This window comes from Halichoerus grypus, chromosome 11, assembly GCF_964656455.1.
Source record: "Halichoerus grypus chromosome 11, mHalGry1.hap1.1, whole genome shotgun sequence".
Classification (NCBI taxonomy): Eukaryota; Metazoa; Chordata; class Mammalia; order Carnivora; family Phocidae; genus Halichoerus; species Halichoerus grypus.
Genome location: NC_135722.1, coordinates 27,855,281 through 27,878,535, shown reverse-complemented (window position 1 = coordinate 27,878,535; position 23,255 = coordinate 27,855,281). Strand labels below are relative to the sequence as shown.

Sequence of the window (23,255 nt, the reverse complement as noted above, 5' to 3'; positions counted from 1 at the left end):
GAACCTCAAAAAAAAAAAAATAGGAGCCACTCTCAACCTATAAGATGTCTCATCCAAACCCACTGCCCTTATTTCCTCAACATCAATTCTTTCCTTAACCCTGTTCACTCTAAGGTTTCATCATCTTTCAAAATCACCAATAACCTTTCTTGTATCAAGTATAACTTGTTAGAAAATAAGTCTTACTCACTCCTAACTTCATACTATTGCCTATATGAATCTCTTTTTAAAAGCCCTCCCCATACTTCAGTTAATGAAGCATACCTTGCCTACTCTAACAGCAAACATGGAGTTCCAGTCCCTTTATAACTCTTGTCTTGCTGTCTCATTTTAGACAAGTATCTCAATTGCCTTATCTATAATATTAATAATAAAGGTATCACTTATATGTGAAATCAAAAAAAAATGTCAAACTCATAGAAACAGAGTGAAAAAGTGGTTCCCAGGGACTGCAAGTGTGGAAAACAGGAAGAGGTTGGTAAGAGGGTACAAACTTTAAGCTATACAATGAATAAAGCCTGAGGATCTAAGGTATGACATGGTGACATTGTATCATATTGAAATTTTGGTAACATTGTATCATATTGAAATTTTGCTAAAATAATAGAACTTAAATGTTCTCATCAAAAAAGACATATAAGTATATGGGTGATAGATGTGTTAATTAACTAGATGGTAGGAATCTTTTTACAATGTCAACTTCTGTCAAATCACCATGATGTACACTTTAAATATCTTATAATTTTATCAATTATACCTCAATAAAGCTAAAAAAATTAATAATAAAGATGATAATGATAGCTAACACCTACTGACCACTTACCATATCTCAGGTACTGTGTTAAGAGTTTTATATACATTAACTATTTAATCCTCATAACAACCCAATGAGATAATTATTATCATTGTTGTAACTCCTGTTATCTGTAAATTGAGAGAACTGGATTAGATGGCCTCTAAATTTCACCGCAACCTTAAAATGCTTTCATTCTATTTTTAATAATCTTTTTTATTTAAGTTCCCCTACAACACAGAATCTAATACCACATATTTTTAGTACTCACGTACATATTGATAAGCATGTCTCCTAAGAGTTTCATGTGCCTATGCTTTATCTACAAAACAAGAATGGAAGCTTCCCAAGGGCAAGGTCTTAGATAGTTCTGCTGTATCATCAACCCTGGTTAATGCACAGATGGAGCACATAAAGAACTACTCAACACTTCATCATTTGAGTCCGTCTTCTTTGGCCCTCTAATCTTTTTTTCACAGAGGAGGGAGATCTTTTTTCACCAAACAAGGTAAGGTTAATTCAGTCACTACCACAATCATAGTCCCTAAAGACATGACACCATATAGTTTACTTATAGGGATCCTGACATACACTGAAAGTCCTACAGGTGTCCATCTGGTGGTTAGATGACAAATAGATTGTGACCTATGTGATGTAATTTATTTTGTTTTATGAAGACCAGAGTACTTTATCTACTCAACACCAATTTGAACCCATATCATATTAAAAGAGACTTTTTTATTTTGTTAGTCACTGAATGTAAAATTCAATGCCAGAAGTATAATTAGGGTATATAGACTAAATTTCTTTCTGGTAGAAGAGCACTGTCCAATAGAATTTTCAAAGATGATGTAGCTATTGAGCATTTGAAATGTGGATAGTGAGACTGAGGAACTAAGTTCTTTTATTTTATTTTATTATAACTAATTTAAATTTAAGAACCACTATTAAATTTTAATAGTGTAGTGGGCAGTACAGCTCTAAAAGATACAACTCACCTGTGGCTTGCCAAGGCTTAAGACTAGGATCTTTTCCAGTACCTTTTACTTATGCTGTTATTCTCTTTTCTGAAGCTTTCAATAATTACTTCCCAGTGAATAGTAAGTGTTGATAAATGGATTCTTGCTGTACCCTTTATCTATGTATATGATTCGCTTTATTTAGGAACTTAAAATCTTTTAAAAATGTAACTGGATGCTGATTGTTTTTTGGAAATTATGTAAAATTGATTTTTCTGACATAATTACTTTGAAAAAACATGTGACTGAAGACACTGATAAATTAATGTTATACTCCTTTGCATCTTTGTTACATATATAAAATATTTGTAAATAATGAGTTATATTATTTAAAAATCAGCAATTTATTGTTTTATTTAACATTTATTCAAGCTAATGTTATTAACAACAGGTGAGAGGAAACCACTATATGCCTCTTAATAAAATAAAGCAAGGCAACGATTTCCAAAACATTTACACTAAGAGTCTCCCTTTCATCAATCAGTAGTCAGACTTAATAATCAAAGATCTTAACTAACAATCACTGACAACACTGATCAATTTGAATAGAAAATAGAAAATGCTAGTCAATCCTCAAGACAGTTGGTTTTCCTCCCCCTAGGAATATGCCTTCAATACTGCTTTAGTTCTCCAAGGGAAAAAGAAAATTTCATATTCTTGTCCATTCACACAAACCTCTCAGTGAGCATTATTGTTTTGGGAGGAGGGGGCGGCAGGCAGGGGGCCTAGGATGTTGACGGAACAGATAGGATGTCAGGTGAAGATAGAATGCTGTGCCCTCTCTAACCAGCTGAAGACTCGGCATGATTGTTTTCTTACAAATAATACCTGTGGGTGTTGAAACTGTTCAGGGAATCTATCAAACACACTCTTTCACTTTGTTGCTGTAACTCTATAAAATTTATTCTCATTTCAAAAGAGTCATAGGCAAGAATACCTGTAGGTGGTTGAGTAATTTAAAGAAAATTTGTCAGGTCTACTCTCACTTACTTTACCAGAACAATCCTATACTTATTTGGAGGTTTTAAAATGCAACATTTTCTACTCAGTATGATTAAAAATTTCAAAATAAGAGTCCCTCATCTAAAGAGTTGTCTTAAATTAAATATAAGTAAAGAAAATATAATATTAGGACATTTGAGAATAAAACTTTGATCCAAAAAGGAAAATAAATTAATATATTGAATCATTTCCATTTTTTATAATTATAGAAATCATTCACACATAGATGTACCTATGTGTACCTAACCAGTGTGATATTAGGGACAAAAATGCATTATTATATTAATGCCAAATTATCGTTCTCAGGAAATCATTCTCAGGAAAATCTGAAGGCCGAGGTCTATAAACTTATAAAAGCTATCTATACAAATTGAAAAAGATATAAATGGAAGAATAAAGGTAATAACCTTTCCAGATTACCTAACTTTCCTTAGTAAGTCATCTCTATCCATATTAAGTTTACTTTATATTAAGTAATACAGTAAATGCAGATTTAAAAAATTTTTCTATTATGCAATTTGCATTTTCAGTCACAAGTTCAGAGGGAGAAAAAGCTCAATAATGCTTAGTTTAAAAATGTATTTTCCATATTAATTAATTCCAAAAAAAATTAAAAAGTTAAAAAATCTCTTAATCAAAAAAGTGATAACTAATACTTTTTAAAGTGTTTTTAGATGATTAAAGTGTTTTAGTGATTTAAAGACGAAGACATATTTTCAATCTCCAAGTGGAACTTTTCATTAAAATGTTCATAATGACATAAGCAGGAAAGTCTATCTCCCTATATAATCATTTTAAAATACCATTTTTTAAGTAAGAGCTCTTACTTGGCTCTTATTTCTTGAAGGGGTGTTTAATATTAATAAAGATAATATTTTGAATTGAAAGGTATCCAATTGAGATGTCAATAAAGCTCTCTGTTTTGATATAACTGAATTACCAGGGGAAAAAAGGAAAACCTCTAAGTCTAATTTTTTTTTCCAAAGTGAGTTATTTAATAAATAGCTTTCATGGTAAAAAGTTCAAATTTGAGCCAGAGATACATATTTGACATTTGGTAGTATAATTCTAAGAGAATTAGAGAAAAATACAGATTGGAAAATTTTTCTCCTGACCTAAACAGCTTTATGACAACTCAAATGAAATGTTCCATGATGATAAATGTGTCATGGATAAATGATGGAAAATAAACAGTATTTCAATATCATTTCCTGTTTTATCCCATCGTGGTTTTTGTCCCTCTCTGTAATAATTACCTATGCACAAACTCTAGATGGCAATATTGCACTTACTGTACTTTCAAGAAAATTGTCACAGTCAGTCCCCACATATCCTCTTTATCAACATTTTATGTGCCACGGATCTATAGCCTCTTATTATAAGTGTAATGAAGCAGAAGTTATTGAAGCATTTTATTGATTGCTCAGATCACAAGTTTACTGCCATACTGAATTGGCACCTTACTCACTGAAGCAAACTGCTGACACCTTTTTTAAAAAGTGACAACTACATCTATTTCATGACCAGAAATCCATTTTCATCTCTATCAAGACAAGAATGCAATTTTCACTTCATTTAACTGATGTTAGGCCTGCTCAAAGCATGACACTTAGAAAAAGACACAAGTTTAAGGTTCTTAAAATACTTCAAGTAACTAGAATGTAGCTTGGTTTCAGGAAAAGAAAAAAAATCAACCATCATTCAAATCTACAAGCAACCTAATATTCTAAAACATTACCTATCAGAACCTTCAGAAGTAGTTTTCAAACTACTTGAAACATCTGCAACACAATTTTAATGTGTTTAATAATAAGTTATATTTATATATTATAAATTTTGTTCCAAGCTTTCAAAAGACATCAAGAAGTTCAAAATTGAACTATTTTGGGTATTGCCCCATGAAGGTTAAATCAAGGAAACAGCCCAATTTTTAATGTATATATAGATGGGGATCTAATGTACAGAAAGTGACTATAGTTAACAATACTATATTATATACTTGAAAGTTGTTAAGAGAGTAGATCTTGAACGTTCTCACCACAAAAAAGAAATGATAACTATGTGAGATGATAGAGGTATTAACTAACCCTACTATGGTAATCATTTTATAATATTTAAGTGTATCCAAGCATCATATTTTACACCTTAAACTTACATAATGTTATATGTCAATTATATCTCAATAAAACAGGGAGGAAAAGTAGCTGGCATACCAAAAATAAAGTATATATAAAAAATGAAATAGAAATAGTTATTCCTTCAGTCGTGTTAAGACCAATAAATGACTTTGATCTAAGATACAAGACATAAAAAGATAAACTTTCAATACTTCTTTTATGGAAAATTAAAATATTAACATTCCTTTAAAAATACTTTTTGCAGTCGACATATTCTGTCAGCACTAAATGTAATTCAAGCGTATTTTGAACTGAATCTTTTCTGAGTAGAATTATATTATTATTATTATTGGTTTGATATCTAAGTATCAAACTTATTAAGAACGTGGATAAAGTGAACCAACATTAACTTAGGAAAAATTTTTAACAAAATCTAGAGCTTTGGTAGAGGTTAGTTTAATGTAATAATAAAATACATTTCAGTTTTAAACTGCAAAACCAATATATGCTGAAGCTGGATGGTCATTTCCTCATCTAATTACATAAAGAAAGTTATAGTACAATAAAGTTATAGTACAATAAAGTTATAGTACAATTCCAGTTTAAAAAGTGAAACCCAATTTTTAAATAGAGATTTAGTGTCTAAGATTCTTAAACCCAACACACCAAAAATGGAACATTTAGAAATAGCATATAATAGCATTTTTAAAAGTACCTTGCTTATATTAATAAATCAAAAGGACCATATATCAAAAAAACTTGAATCACTCAGGCAGAAAATTATAGTTTTCAACAAACTTCATTAAGTAAGGGCCTATTACAAACAGCCCAAGTACATATTTCCAAATTAAAATTACAGAAATAAAACACTTCCCTGCAGCTTCAGACGTAAATAGAAATTGTCAGGTTGTTTTTTGTTTGTTTGTTTGTTTGTTTGTTTTAAGTTTAGAAAATGCTCCAAGAGTTTAAGAAATATTTGGGTGTATTTTTCTTATTTCTTGTTTTTAAGTTATCAACAAGCTAAAATTTAATTTCAAAGATCATTTCTTTCCAAAGTGCTGAAAATGAGGAATAAGATAAAAAATTTCCTTCAAATTTTTTCATATCTTAAATTCCACAGAGACTATGATTTTCTTCATAATTAAGATGGTGGTTGTTAAGATATTACAGTTAGATACTCATCTCCTTTGTTTCTCTCTGAATTTCGAAAATGATGATGCAATCAATAACAACTGTTAAGCTATGCTGTATGTTTATGAGTTCTTTTAGAAACTATTTTAAAAGAAGAGTGCAATGTACGCATTATTTAAATGTACCCAGGAATTTTGTTGGTTGGGGGGAAAAATGTAAAGAAGTATCAAAACCGAGAAGACATTTCCAGCAATGAACGTTTCCTAAAGATCACGTTTGTACTTAAGATCAGTCATTCCAAATCATTATTTATATAGCCTCCTGGCACAGTTCCATGGACTTTTATGTATCTCTACAGTGTTTCTGAAGAGACTGACATATATTTTGTTTACTGACAGCAACGAAAAGCTCTATGTTGGATCATAAATAAAGAAGATCATGTTTAAAAATCACTAATATCATTTTAAAAGGTAGTGCAGGCTTGTGTTTTGGCCTCTGTTTAGCTGTGTTAGGCCTATGAATGACAGCTTCCCTGCTTGAAGCACACAGAAAGCACAGCCTTCCTCATTCACTGACAGGACTGTGGCCTTTTCACACGTTCCTTCCACAGCAGTGTTTGTCCCCAAACACTGGAACTCGACACAATGGCATTCCTACTTCAACACCCCCACCAACAGCACCACTACTTAACAAGAATGCTAATGAGATGGAACAGGCCCTGTCGCTGAAAGTGTTAACTGCATTTCATAGGAATGCGTTTATGCTACTTCAAAGATTACCAATTAAATAGATTCTGCTTAGCTCTGAGCAATTTCTAAGATGTTTCCACTTTTAAGGAAATAAATGTGATAAATGTAAGACTAAGTGACTTTATGCTGTCCTAAATATAATATCTCATTTTATATACATGAATCAGTATATATTTAAGACCACACTAATGTAGTGGGCTTAATTCGGTTGCATGCTATAATAGCCACGTTAAAGTTAGAAATTGAAAAATGAATAAGCCTATAAACATAAAACCAGTAGTTCTGACTTTCCTTTTAGATCTATTTTATCAAATTATTTAAAAGAATTTCCCTTTGGGAATCCCGAGACATCCAATTTAAAGATTTAAAGAAATTTCCTTTGACAGAATCCCAGCAAAACAATATTATTGTTTTTGTATATTATCTCAGAAGTGAAATCAATGGAAATAATATCAAGAGTTCACCTAATTCAATAATTTATAAGCTTAGATTTGTTAAGGAAATAGGAATCATCACCCATCTCCATTTTACCTATCTAATGATTCCTTAACATGATCTTATATAAAACTAAATAGAAAAGGCTATCCCTAAGGTCAAATGAAGTAAATGCAGTTCACATAAAGTTCATTAGTGCTAAGAAGGATATTTGCTAAGAAGTCCTACTCACATTAAAGCGATTGCCAGGCTTAACACTTAGCCACTGATGACCTGACAATGGTATCGCTACAGTGACTTATCTAAACATTGCAAATAATTTTAAATTAAATCATGATATAACAATACAAAAGAGACTCAAGAATACATAGAATTGAGCATATCTAAAAGAAATAGAAATTTGCACGGAAATGCATAACAGGTAAACTTCTATTTCTTTTTCTTCATGTTTATATTTTAAAATAAAACCTAAATAAATGTCACATTAAAGCTGTTGAGTGCAAAGATTTAAGTTATTACAACTTAGCAAAAGTGAAAGGTTTAGTTAGGAATGGCAAAGAGCCTAGGTTTTTAAATATTCCCAAATTTGGCAGAGTGTTGATGATCTAGACAACTTCAAAGATGCTTTTTAAAAATGTTAATTATTGTTCATATTTTGTTCAAAATATATTTTTCATCAATTTTGAGTCCTAAAGAAACCTTTAAAATCAAAGCAGTAAGTAATTCTTGAAAAACCTTCTTTTTTCACAATACACAGAACTCTTTTCAATCTAGTACAACTGTATATATCTATTTCAATTTTACATGCTTAGGACAATGGAAGAAAAAAAACAAGCCTTAACTACTTTCTGAGCAGTTTCTTATCTCTAACGTCCTCACTTTTAATAAAACTTAGAAAATGTTTAAGTTTTTTAAGATTTGATTTAAACAGGGTTTTCCTTGTACTGGAGAATGATCTCTTTTTTAAATATCAAATAATTTTAAACTGTCTAATAAGTAGAATCAAACCATTTAATACCAAATAAATTATGATAATTAAACTGGTCATAATCTATTTTATATCATTGTATCTTAAAAGTTAAATATATTTCAATTTAAATAATTTGACTGAAATTATAATAAAATATATTTGTACCAGTTTTTATATATGATATTGGCTTAATAAAAACTTCCAAAAATAAGTTTGGATTTGCATTTTTTCATATTTATTATTATAAACAGCCTTATCTATAATAATTATTAATCCCATTTCTGGGCCCACTAAAATTAATTAACTAAGCAGATAATCACATTTTGAGAATAAAAGTTTCTCATGGGAAGATATTTCTTGCTAATTCTGGATACCTCGTTCAAGAATTTCGTCAATACAAATTGTCCTTTTCCAAACCAGACAGCAGGAGGTGCTGTGTGAACACTGAGACCACATCCCATTCTTACCTCCCCTCCCCCAGCACACAGAGAATAATAGCGTGATGCTTTGAAAATATTCATTTTTCAATGGTCTGTGGCCTGAGATAATGAGCCCAGTTCCTCATAGTTAGAAATGTAAAACCTAGACTTCATTTAAGATGGTAAAATATATGCTTAACTTCTTAAGACCAAGTGCAGAGGGGATTCTAAAAATGTGGTAACTCCATTTTTATTTTAAAAAAATGGCCATCAATCATTCCGCTTTGCAATGTTAGTTCCACTTTAAGATAAATCAAAGTCCCTATAAGTAGTTCTAAAAATATCAAAGTCTTTACACACACACATACACACACACACTCACAGTTATGGAAAGGATACTTAGAAATTAAAGGACAAAATTAAGTTTAACCAGATTCAAATATATTAGTTCTATTTCTTTACTTTCTAAACATACAAGTTAAATAAGCATAAATGAAGTGAGTTAGTCTTGACAAGAAGTTAATTCACAATTTCTTTTCCCAGAATGCGATTGGTTTACATTTTAGCCCAACTTCTACAATAGCCATTCTGATTTCATACTGAAAAAAAAAAGAAAGAAAGAAAAGAAAAGAAAAAAGAAGGCTGAGCATTTAAACCTTCAAATGATTTAGGAGCTATTCATTTTCTTGCTTAAAGTAACTGTCTATAGAAATTCCACCTAAGGAGTTGCCGTCGCTTTGCACAGTATGCAGCAAGAAAAGATGAGACATATGACATCCCATACCAAAAGACAGATACAATTAGCCCCATTATTGTTGGCTTTGAGATTACAGAAGAAGCATTTTGGCTCCCTAACGGGTACTGAGTTCACAAAATACATGTCACAGTTTTTTTATGACACAATGCCCATCATCGCCTCTATACAACCAAGTACATTTTAAAACACATAATAAAGCCATTTTTAAAGAGGGATGACTCACCTGTGTATAATATTTTTTTGCAGATTTTAGTCGTTGGTACAAGGCCAAAAGAACTCCTTGGATGTACACCTTAGCTCCTGAGGGGCTGAAACCTTCTCCCTTAGAGACCCAAACTGGTCCCCGCAAAGGTGTGATGGAATTTTGCAGGCATTTTTCAAGCAGAGGAACTATGCAAGAAAATAAGGGAAAATAAATTCTTTTGACCCAACTGAAATGCACTGCCTGGAACACAGCCCCAGTACCAGAACTAACTCTTAACATCTATTATTTATATCTGACCTGGGTTAAGTCTTACAGAGGCAATTCCTGCATTACTAGTGGCCACCATGAAGGATGTATTTATATTGAGACACCCCCCATGCAAGACTCATAAGCTTTGTGAGCACACCTGAATAGTTCTGAAGTGTGCCTAACTAGCTGCACAGAGTGTCATGGTGTGCACTGATTGCCTTATCTTCTCATTTATCACAGATGAGTTGGAACCAACCTTGCTGAAATCTACTTGCATTGTCCTGATAAAATTGTAAGATCCATGTTGTTTCTGTATATAGCTTCCCATAGAGGAGTCTATATATCTAAAACATCACATCTGGAAATTATTCATAAAATATAATACACACCTTTATAAGCCATCCTATTCAAGTCTTTTCACTGCCATTCCTTAAATAACCCATAAAAACAAGGTGGCAAGGCTGTTTAAAAATAAAAGGAATCTTAAGCAAGCATTTTATTGTACCTTTTTGTTTTTAAGGTTCTGGGATAAAAGCTAGTCAAAGATTTAGGAATGCTATTCCAGTACCCATTTTGTAAACAGATAGAAGATATTTACTTGTTGGCCCGTATTACAACATCTATACTGGACTTGACAGGCATGTTTATATACTTTTTCACACGATTAGCTTATAAAGTCTTTCTAGTGTAAAATAGTCAAATAACATGGCAACTAGCTAACATTTTTCAAGATTTAATTTCCCTCTGAAATGACAGAAATAAAGAAATAAAAAAAAATCTTAGGTACATTTGGGAACCCAGAAAAATGAAAGGATATCATTTTTTAACTTGGTCTTAAGTATACACATGTAACACAATATAAACATACAAAATAACTATATGGCTTGGCTACCTTATTCTGATACATATTTCTAATAGAAAAGAAATTAAATAGATCACCAGCAAAGAAAATAGCTCCTAGCTCCATGCCATTGGTTATGTTATATGTGGCATATTTTATGCAAAGAGGCCTAGCGTAGCAATCTGGAAATTGAATTACAATTAGGTTCAGCTGAGCTGCTGAGCGGCTGAGTTATGCAAATGGCCTTTGCTATTGGTATTCTGCTGAATTTTGCTCCTAGTAAAAAAGTTATGCATTTTATGGCACTAAGTTCTGCAACTCTCTACCATAGCACAATTTAAATTCTTTCTAATATATTCAACACTAAGGAGAATGTTGGAAATAGAACTTAAGCTTTTCTAAAACTACTATAAATAAAGTTAAAAGAAAATTACGACCCAATGACTATTTAGACATCTTTAGTTGCGTGCATGAAATTCACTCATCCAGCCTCAGAAATTAATTCCTAAAATTCTCATATTAAAACCATGTTTATACTGGAGCAATTATTTCTATTAAGTTTTATCATAAATACCACAAACTTTTTAAAATATAAGATCATATATACTATAAAAGAAAGAAAAAGAAACTTATTTTTAGAATTATAACTCTTCGATCTTTAAAAAAATGTATGGTATAAACCAATCTTGATTATAATTTTTCCTAAAGAAAACTAGCTTAAAAATCATCAGTGCTTTTAGTTAACTGTTATAACATTCATACATTACTATGTACTGGGTTTTAATTTGTAAACTTTTAATTTGGTACACTCATTGAACCTATTACAGTTTTTGAACACGGAAAGGCATTACATAAATAGCTATTAAGTTGAAATAATTTTAAGTAAATTGAGAAGTAGGTAATAAACCTGCATGATCTACATCCTAGATTTAATCTTGAATTTAAACCTGAGAACATGTTCTCAGATTCTCTAGTGTTATAGCCTTATTCATCCATGCTTGCCACAAAATAACTTTCAAATTCTTTATTTCAGCCCAAGGAATTCCAAAGTATAATTTCATAGATCCTCTAATACAAGTTCCAGTTTTCGCAGTTTGTGTCCTCTTAAATAAGAATTTAAGAAAAAAATATATATATAGTTTAGGAAAAAAATACAAATTATATCAAAATGCAAGCAGTGTCAGAACTGATACAGGATGGAAAAAACTCCCATGCTCCACATGATTTATGTAATTAGGAATACTATGGAAACCAGAAATAGCAAAGCAAAGAAAGCAGTATTCACAAGCAGGTTTTATAAGGGACTTCAAAATCTGCTCTGAACTTGTTGAATAATCTGTTCAGTATTCCAGAATCTCCCTGCTGGAAGCAGGGTCCTCATTATAACCACAAGAGCGCTAATAAAGGTTAGCCTCTGAACCAGGGATTAGAAGGCTCTTTTCTTTTTGGGAGCTGCAAACTAGTAACTTTGATGATCTTCTTGAAAAGGAAGACAAAGCACACTCCAAGAACAAACAATGTTTCCACTAACTAGGAAGGTACAGAAAACATAAGAAAATGATACGCCCTAAGTACTTAGAAAGGAAGTATAAATAAGCCTAATATATTTTAAAAAAATAAAATTTATTAATCAGTTGGAATTAAAGAACTCTCCATAAAAAAGGATTGACCTAAAATGATAGTTTTGAAATAGAATAGAATAATTGATTAAAAATAAGTCAATTGACTTTTCAACCCCAATCATAGATTTTTAATGTTGAGTGTGAATTATTTTTTAAGAATTTTAGAGGATATCTGTAATATTCTATACCAAAAACAATTCATAAGTGTTCTTAACCAACCTTTTTCTTTTATTTAGAGTTCTCTTTTACTCTGTTTCTGAAGCTAAGTGCATTCTATTCTATTAAAGAAGACTATTGCATAAAGATGTGCAAAAAACAAAGGCAATCATTTAGAAAGGACAATAGGCACTTTCAACCTTGGAAAGAGCATAAACCTAGATGTTGCTATGAGCTAACAAGGCCCATGAGAGACACTCAAAGAAAAAAAAAAATGTCTTTCCCAATGAATGAACTCCAGGGTATTATTTTGTGCATAAACCATGAGTTTCTCCTTCAAACTGCTACTCAGAAACATTGCCTCATTCAATAAGGTTAGCTGGCTCCTATTATCCTACGTTCCTTTCCTATTGGTGTGCATAGGTACACACAGTATTTCTTCTGAAGTTTGGGGCCTTAATTACATGTGTTCTACCTATTTGCTCCTATTTACATAATTGCAACCAGAGCTTTGCTTTTTTGTAATTTCAGTATTTTCATTAAATAGGGCCTCAACATTTTTATTAGATAAGTGGTTTAGAAATTAATCATTCATTAAATTAATCAATATACATAGATCAGTCAAATGTGATCATTCCATTGGGATCACTACCACCACTGGAGAGGTGCAGTTATGAGGATGATAACTTTTTATCCATTTTGTTTATTCTCAAGTTATGACTACAGTGCAAATTAAAATTAATCCAATAGTTTCAATGCATTTGGAGTTGAGACTGAGGATGCTGAGTAAGTAGATCATGTGACCAAAAGGAGTAATTTCCCTGGTAGAGTTAGTATTGAGCATCATGGGTAAACAGATCATATGATTGAAAGTAGTAGCTATATCAATTTCATAACTATCAAAGGATACTTTTCTCACTCATGCTGTTCCATTTCCCTTGCATTTGTTCCTCCTTTTTTCCACCTGTGAATATATTCTTGTCCTTCAAGGTTCATATCAAATATTACGTTCTATGGCAAAATATCCCATTTTATTTAGACTGAATTAACTGTTCCCTCTTTTATGTTTCCCAGAGCATTGTTTGTAATTTTATTTTCCCCTTACTGATTTGAATTAATCCTTATCTTCTCCACTCCCATTTCCATCCTCCAGTAAATCACAAATGCTTCAGGGTTTTGAGGCCATAGTGGTTTTTGGTTTGGTAAAAGCAGTGCTCAATGAATGTCTACCAGACAAATTAAAAGTACTTTGGATCTGCTGTGGACAGTCTTTTAGGTAACTTTTAAGCCCATGAGTTCAACTTATGCACAAAGGCTATGCACAATCACTTAGAATCTGTAACTTTCTGTGACCAAATGAAAATTTCATCAAAATTTAGTAACTATTAATATGCCAGAATTTTGAAGCACATTTAGAATATGTACAACTGTTTTGTCTTAATTCTCCTTATAAAATGATCTTGAAGACTAAGAAGGAAAATAATTACAAAAGAAAATGATACAATTTGGCAGTGAAGCATTAACAAGCCAGGAGAAGGCCAGAGGTGGGTATTTAAAAAGTCTTGGAAAAACCTCATGTGCTCTATCCTACCCTGTCATAAATCATGCTACTATGGGGAAAAGCACACAATAAAACCTATGTAACAAAGCAAAAATATTAGGTTAAGGTCAAAATAGCTACTGTAAATAATAAAAATGATACCCTCTAAGGACACCAAACACAATGAGTTCAAAAGCTATTCATAAAAAAAGAAGCTGTTCAGCCTTCAAGAAGACCTTATATTAAAAGCACTTCATCACTGATAAGAAGCTTGAACTTATTTGGATTCATATGGGAGCAGTACAAGAATTTTTGACAAGGAGGCAAATACCTCTCTAAAGAGAAACCACAAAGCTAATGGAACTTACCAAGTAGAAATAGGCTGGAATGTCTGTCAAGTTCTATACCTAGAGAATATACGTCTCTTTCCAAAAGCAACATCTTACATTAAAAGAGATACTTTGCTTACTCATTTGAATCTACTATGGAAAGCTAAAAAGATGATTTTTTAATTAATATACTTTCAAAAAGCACTGGAAATAATCAAAGGCTTTAATAACCTGTGGTGAATTAGAAATTAAAATTCATGCCAATTAAATATCCAGAATCATAATTTACATAATACAGTAATTTTCACATTTCAGTCAGAGTACATGAGACTATGGAAAAAAGAGCACTGCCCAGAGCATAGTTACCTATAAAGAAACTTCTATATGCTCTCTGGCAGCAAGTTTCAGATCTCAGTCTCAAAAATACTCAGTTATTGTTTAGCAGGACATCATTTGGAAATTTCCCCATTCAGTGGAATTTATTTTTAAAATGAAGTTTATCTAAAAAAGTCTTTTTTGGAGGAAACAAAGTGAGCTCTTTAAAGATACTAAGATTTGACTGCTTCCCATCCAGGAAGTATGCCTGGAGGGAGTTTGAGTTATTGCAAGGTATGTGTGTGTTTTAATGCTCTTTATCCAGCTTTAGGTAATAGTGGGAAAGCTCCCGGTCCCTGAACAACCAGCAGATGCCACTCAAAAGCATGGTCTGCTGGGAAGATTGAATGATGTAAAGCATACTGTGTCCAATGTCGCTTGATTTATATCAGTATATTTTTATTCAAACAAAACTAAACTAACAGCTGCTGTGTACTTTTGTTTCTGTGCTATATGTCAAATGTTATTGTCCCTAAGGTACTTATGTGAAAAGATTTAGCAGTCATTTTCTTAAATACCGATGCCTACCCAAATTTGGATTTTTCCTCCACTGAACAAAATGACAAGCACACGATTGCTATACTTAGAGCAATCTTTCACAGCTGCTTTAGTTTTTCAGTGATCCTATTAAACTGACGGCATATTGCCTGTGGGGTCTACAGTGTTATAATACTGCTCTAAGAGACATTGATTTGTATGATAGGATCAAACAGAATAGGGATGCATTGGGGGGAAGAATTTCATAGGTCATATTGTTTTTACGTGAGTAAAACTTAATTTAGACCTTGTGACCTTTGCAGAACACCTGGTTATTTTAATTACTGATATGTGGGTGAACGTTGACATTGGGGCTTAGAAAGTATGAAATCTTAGGTCTCCTCTGTTTTGAAAATGCATCCTGAGTCATGTCTTTTCTTAAACTGAACGAAGTAGCTGTGCATTAAATATGCTGGCACATCTTCTGCTTGAGCAAGTGGACCGAAATGGTGTGAATTGTTAATGCCTTGCTGCTTTGGTTCACGGCTTGTGATTGATCATTTGTAACTATATCTACTCCTTGTTCCATGAAATCAAGTATGGAGTAATGGGTTCATCAGATTTTGGGGTTAAATTGAGAGTGAAGAGGTACTGTGTGTGGAAATAAGAGTTGCCATGTTCAGGGCTGGCCTTGTAACAGCATGGAATCTAAAGGCGATATTCAAAACCACTTCACTCATCATACGCTTACTGATTCTGAATAGGGCCCATTTGCAGGGGACATTTGGTAGTTTTCCAATACGCTTTATGCCTCTTTCTACTTCCACCACCATGCACATCTTTTTTTCATACATCCCAGTAGCACATTGGTAGAACAGGTCAGCATACACAATTCATTTATTTAAATAACTTGATTTATACAAGTAGAAATAAGCTGGGATTCTATTGTGTCTTGCCTTTCCCCTCAACAAAAATAATAGTGTGTGTGTCTGAAAATACAAGTGTTTTGTGAACTCAATTCCTTGGGCATCTTAAATATTTGATATTTAGTAATAATGTAAAATAACTTAATTGAATTGATATATGTACAACTTTATGGTTAAACAAACATTGAGAATTAACTCTATCTAATGTATTTTATGTGCCTATAGCCTATACCAATACATAGTAATTGAATATATACGGCCTGCTTTTTCAAACTTTAAAGCTCTGTAAAAAATGTAAGGTCTTACCTTAGAATTAGTTTTGGAAAATACAATACATGGAACTTAATAAATAAAACCAACAGAAACTAGAAGTAAAGGCCGTGAGAAATGTTAATATATAATTGTTTGCTGTAACAACTGATACTTTTTTCCATTATTATTTTTTATTTTTATTACTATTGAGAAAAGCTTAACCCAAATGGTGTTAACTGAGGTACCACTTAACTTTTGACCCAGTAGGAAAAGATGTAACAGAAAACTTAGTAAAACTTAGGAACAAAATCAAATATACAAAGCACTTACATGTGTAAGTAACATCAAAAGCAAGCTAATTGTAAAATGTTTCTTTTTTTTTTAAGGTTTTATTTTTAAGTAATCCCTACACCCAAAGTGGGGCTCAAACTTACAACTCCAAGGTCAAGAGTCACATGCTCCACCAACTGAGCAAGTCAGGCACCCCAAAATGTTTCAAAATTCTACTCTTACATTGTAAAGTAACAACTAATACAAATCTAAAAATATGTAGCTGGATTCTTTTTCCTTTTCCTTTCTTACTTTCTTTTTCTTTTTTTCTTAAGTCTAAAAGCAGGAATAATAATAATACTTGGCATACACATACCTAATTCAGCCTGCCCTAGGAATCAGATAATGTGGGTCAAGCTGTTTTGGTCTCCTTGGATGCAAATGCCAAATCAATATATTACATTTAAATATTTTACTTAGGATATATATATATGTCATGAAAAATTTATATATATATGAAAAATTTACATTTTTAAATGTGATAAACTAAAAAGTCTTAATAGTTTCAGCAATTAAAATGGAGAGTTCCCTTTCGACACTTATTTCTCCATGTTATTTATTTATTTATTTAGTCGAATCCTCTATAATTAGCATTTTTACATATTTTGTCTACTATGCCATCTCTTCTGAAAACTCTTACGGGGAAGAAAGCCAATCTATACTGAGTCATGTTCTTTTACGTGGAGAGCTTTGTTAAAAAAAAATTTGTTTTATAACAGATAGTAACAATTAAGCTATTTGTTTTCATTGGTACTTATATTTTTAATAATGAACCTCTAGGATCACTGACACATCATTAAAGTCAGGGTAAGATTTCTGGTTCAAACACTGAGAAGTAAGAAATAAAAAAAGAAGCTAGATGGGGTGCCTGGGTGGCTCAGTCGTTAAGAGTCTGCCTTCAGCTCAGGTCATGATCCCAGGGTCCTGGGATCAAGCCCAACGCAGGGCTCTCTGCTCAGCGGGGAGCCTGTTTCTCCCTCTCCCACTCCCCCTGCTTGTGTTCTTTTTCTCGCTGTCTCTCTCTCTGTCAAAATAAATAAATAAAATCTTTAAAAAAACAAAACAAAAACAGAAGCTAGAAAGAAAGACAAACTCAAGGAGAAGACGGAAAGACCAAGGACTCGGTTAAAACGTTACATAAATAATGAAGCAAGTTTAGCCCAATGAAACCTAGAAGTAATGATCATATCTTCATGAATAGAAAAGAGAGTCTATGTTTTAAAGACTTCAAAAGGGAATTTCTGACAGATATTAAAGTGTCTCTGAGCAGATTAGACTGCTTTGTGAATGTTCATATCACACAGTTCTGCATTCACATATTTAATAAAAGATGACAGTGATCCAATTATAATGGGAGTTCTCCAACTGCCACCAAAAAAACACCTTTTTTTTAAATCAAGTCTTTAAAAATTCTTAATATTTTCTATAGATCAATAGTAGAAATATAAATCAGTGATTACTTTCTGCTTTTGTTCAACCAACAAGAATGGCCCAAGTCTGATGTCTGGAGATCACTGGGAGTCACTGAGGACCATGTATAAGGCACCTTGGAACCAAGGCAAAGTCACAGGGTGCACAGTCCTAAGGGAAATCGGAAGACTTCTCCTGAGAGACATCTTTCCTACACAAAAGAACTCTTAACTAGCTGCCTTTGTATATTCCAATGCACCCTAGAGAGATTTAAGGGTTGATTCATAACCACCAGCATTTGGCATCCCTCTTCAGCAAGAGGTCTGAAGTTTTACATTTCATAAAATATGAGAAATAAAGATAAATAGGACAGGGGCCCAAGGATTGAAAAGAGGCAATGGTAGTTAATTTTAAAGAATTTAGGGGTGCCTGGGTGGCTCAGTCAGTTAAGCGACTGCCTTCGGTTCAGGTCACGATGCTGGAGTGCTGGGATTGAGCCCCACATGGGACCTCCTACTCAGCAGGGAGTCTGCTTCTCCTTTTCCCTCTCCCCTGTTTGTGCGTTCTCTCTCTCTCTCAAATAAATAAATAAAATCTTTTTTAAAAATTTAAAGAAATCACTATACCCATAAGTTTGATCTTAATTCCCTGAAAAGTTCTGGAAGAGATTATAAGATGAATGGTTTGTGAACTCTTAGAAAAATAAACAGTAATCACTAGGACCCATATGGAGTAACTCATATATAAAATAAACTCATATATTAAAGAAATATTTAATGAACTGAGAGGGAAATTTTTGGGGTAAACTGGGAGACTCTTGGGGAAATTCCTTACATGGGGCTTGACATCTCTAACACCAGCATGTAACTATTATTTCTTCCAATGGGAAATAGATCCCAATAGACTATAGCTACCATCTATTATCCTTAAGCAAGGACCTGCTACTAAATCTGTATGTCTCTTCCCAGATAAATGGGTATGTCTGCAACAAAGTAGGAGAACATATAATGTCTGCAAACCTCCTATTTAGGTCTTCTATTTAGAATTCATGATTGTTCTCCTTTGATGTTTCTATTTAAAAATTATAGAGAGTGGATTGCCTGGGTGGCTCAGCCCATCAAGCATCTGCCTTAGGCTCAGGTCATGATCCCAGGGTCCTGGGATAGAGCCCCATGTCGGGCTCCCTGCTCAGCGGGGAGTCTGCTTTTCCCTCTGCTCCTGCACCCCCACTTGTGCGCGTGCTCTCTCGCTCTCTCGCTCTCTCTCTCTCTCGATCACTCTCTCTCTCAAATAAAAATAAATTAAAAATCTTTAAAAAATGGTAGAGAAGTATGTCACTTAGCATCCAAAACGAGGCAAGAGAAAGTTATGAGTGGATACTGCCTTGGATCCCAATTTCTTTCCTGGAGAAAGTAATAAAAGGAATCAGAATGAACACACACACAGACACACAGTTGTCCCTGTATGGGGCTTGACTGAAGGCTGCAGGCTATATGTATACCCTTCTAAGTCACCTACTCTTAGCTAAGAATGCAATACCACTTACAGAGCCCAAATTATCTGGACCATTGCAGAATTCCACATTTAGCAGAACAGAAGCAGTAATGATAGCAATAAAAGAGTAGTACTAGGCATTTTTAGGGCATAAACAGAGAGAGAAGCATTTGACTAGACACCTTCTCAGTGTCCTGAATTTTCCACTCACATCAAAAGGCATCTAAGGGGGCAACTGTGTGGCTCAGTCGATTGAGCATCTGACTCTTGATTTCAGCTCAGGTCGTGATCTCAGGGTCATGAGATCCAGCCCTGTGTGGGGCTCCACATTGATGTGGAGTCTGCTTGGGATTCTCTCTCTCCCCTCCCTCTGCCCTTACCCTTACTCGTGCATGCTTCCTCTCTAAAATAAATAAATAAATAAATAAAATCTTAAAAAAAAAAAAAGACATGTAAGTACAATGCTTCCAGACAAGGGAAGCATCCCAAATTTTTATGCTATTTTATGATTTAGCCCTGAATTAAACATGGGAATACAGACAAGACTATAAAATCTCTGTCCTCATGGAGCTTAGAGTCTAGAGGACAGATAGATATTAAACAAAGAATTCCCCATGCAGTTTTATGAATTACAATTGAGACAGTATATACAGTGTGCTATTAGTGTAACAGGGATACCTGTCCTAGATAAGGGAGGAAAGTAGCATAGGAGCAAGGCAATATCAGGAAAGCATTTTAGAAGAAGAAATATTTAAAATAAGACCTTAAGATGAGTAGGCAATAGCTTGCAAAGAGGATAGGGTGAGAGAGAATCCAAGCAGGAAAACATTATATGGTAAGATACTGGGGCATGAAGAAGCATAAAGTGTTTGAGGAACAGAAACAAAAAATTAAGGTGACTCAAGTGCAGAGATGAAGGAGCCAGCAGTACTAAGTGAATATGGAGAAATTGGGTAGGGACCAAATCATAAAGGTCCTTCAGGACATGATAAAGATTTGAGCATGAGTTCAGTATGAGAAGTTATGATAAGCTAAAATCACTTTTTTTTTTAAAGATTTTATTTTTAAGTAATCTCTATACCCAACATGGGGCTTGAACTTACAACTCCGAGATCAAGAGTCACATACTCTACTGACTGAGCCAGACAAGGCACCCCCTAAAATCATTTTTTAAAATAGTGTTACTAGAGTGATACAATTAGAAGACTTGTGTCTAAGTTGGAGATAGGTGAGCTTGTAGATTCAAAACTACATGAACAGCCATGTCCATGGAAGATTACTATAAATCTGAGGCAGGAACTCTATTAACATGCTAGAGATCTCTATCCCTAATCATGGCATACTCAACATTTTTTTAAACATTGTTATCAATAACTTAGTGATAAAATTGGTATTCAGACCACATTTATAAGGGAAAAAAAGATGGAAAAAAACTGTTGATCCCTGGGTGACAGATTAAATATCTGAAAGGACTTGCAAGGCTAAACTACTAAATAAAAACCTTGTAAGTAGAAATTTCATAGGAATCAATGTATAATGTTCTGTTCACATACCTATAAAATCAGCAGTACAAGTACAGGATAAGGAAGAAGTGGCTTAAAAGCAAATTGTGAGCAAAACCTTAGGGGCTTTAGTTGTCTTTAAGTTCAAGTAGGTCAATGATCTGATGTATCTAATAGAAATAGTAATGCAATTGTAGATTATATAATGATCTGAAAAAAAAAAGCAGGGGATGTGAGACTTGTCATTGATTGACCTGGGAAAATATATTCTAATAAATATTAACATTTATGTTCTAAATTTCAGAAACCCAAATTACGGCTTCATCTACAGAAAGGTGGTAGATTTACTGTAAAAAGAACACTTCATCTTCTTCAATTAAGGTAGAGAAACAACTGGAAGAAAGTATTACACATCTAGGAAACAAATTTGCTAAAGGAATGGAGGAAAAAGTAAACTGGTTTTAAGTAGGCTCCACACCATGGGGCTCAAATTCATGACCCTGAGATCAAGAGTCGCATGATCTACCATTTGAGCCAGCCAGGTGCCCCTAAAGTGGTTTTAAAATATGCTTCAATCTTATGATCAGAATAAAGCAGTGTATGCACGAAACTAAATAAAAGAAGACAGGTTTATTCAGCTGGAGGAAGAAAGAGATCTCCTAGAATAAAGGTAACTATCTGATCTAAACGTATATTTTTATTTTATTTATTTATTTATTTATTTATTTATTTATTTATTTGAGAGAGGGAGAGACAGAGGGTGCAAGAGGGGGTTGGGGCAGAAGGAATCTCAAGCAGAATCTCACGCAGACTCCACATTGAGCGCAGAGCCCAACCCTGGAGCTCCATCCCATGACCTTGAGATCATGACCCTCGCCTAAATCATGAGTTTGATGCTTAACCAGCTGAGTCACTCAGATGCCCCAGAACATGTGTTTTTAACAGATATGAAAAAGAGGAACTGAAATCCTGAAGGCCAGATATGAGGGTATCCAAGTCTAACTACTCTTAAAGAGGTTATTATAAAAGGGGAAAATATTGTAATTGTTACAAAATCACAAATAGTGACTGGAGCCCAGTGAAACCTACCAGAGAAATAAAGATCTTAGAGAGTAAACTCAGAGCAATCCCCTAAAGGAGGAAGAATCCGCAAATACTGTGAAGAGGTAACATTTATGTTACAGATAAATTAATAGTAAGAGCAATTGGAGAATCCCTTCTGAGGATTAGACAATTATCCAAAGAGTGCTCATGAAATCTGAACAAATTGGAGAGGGGAGTACTAGAAAGATTAATATCAAATACTCAAAAAAAGTATTTAGTGAACCCCCCAAATTTGGGTCTAAGATAAAGAAAAGGCAAAGGGAAGATGAATTATATTACAGAAGATCCAGGCACAACAATAATAGATCAAGGAGTCAGATCTAAATTAGATGTTAGACTGTGGGAAAATACATCGTGGGTAGGATTATTTAACTCAGGGAGGTGAAAATGGGTAGGACTGGTTTGAACAAAGGATGATATTGACAAACTTGGAATTTATTGACTTCATATCTCTCACTATGAGAGACCCTGCAAGAAAAATATCTACGGGAATATGTTAGAAAAACACAAGAATGAAGCAAATAGCAAAGGGAAAGTAAAAGAAAAGAAAGAAGTTCACTGCACCAAGCAATGCAGCCTGAGCCTGTTAGAGAAGGGAACCTTTCTGAAAGAAGTAGGAGTACAGTAGAGACAAATCCTAAATACTGTAGAAAGAGGGGACAGAAATGTTAAGACTAGGAACATTCAAAAACTGAGGAATTACCCTGTCTACAGGAGGAAATGACATTGTGCTGGTCCTCACTGAACACTAAGACCATGAGGCTCAGAAACATAAACAGCCACTTCAATTCGGAAATCCATGGAGCAAGGTTATTCTCTGATGGGAACCGATATGAAGATGATGGGGAAGCTGTGTTCACAAAGTAGGTTTCTTTGGTTTAAATGATTCCCTAGCCAGAGGCCATGACAGCAGCTGCTATGACCCAGGATTGAAATTACTGCTCCCAAGGCAAGATGGATGCTTTGCCACCAGAGAAAGAAGGCTTACCCTCGGTTCAGTATGGGGTTCAGGAACATGGGACTCAGAGGGAAAAGAGTATTAAGGTGTTCA

The 23,255-nt window shown here is 33.5% G+C and overlaps 1 protein-coding gene across 1 annotated transcript in view; it reads right to left on the bottom strand.

Moving 5' to 3' along the window:
- Positions 1-9,111: 9,111 nt before the first annotated feature.
- Positions 9,112-23,255, bottom strand: part of DCDC1 (doublecortin domain containing 1) — a 97,336-nt gene continuing 83,192 nt past the window's right edge. The window contains exons 9-10 of the mRNA XM_036105443.2: positions 9,616-9,782; positions 9,112-9,234 (exon numbers count right to left, since the gene is read on the bottom strand). Of these exons, the coding sequence (XP_035961336.2) occupies positions 9,160-9,234; positions 9,616-9,782 (242 nt within the window). The 3' untranslated portion in view covers positions 9,112-9,159. The remainder of the gene's footprint in view (positions 9,235-9,615; positions 9,783-23,255) is intronic.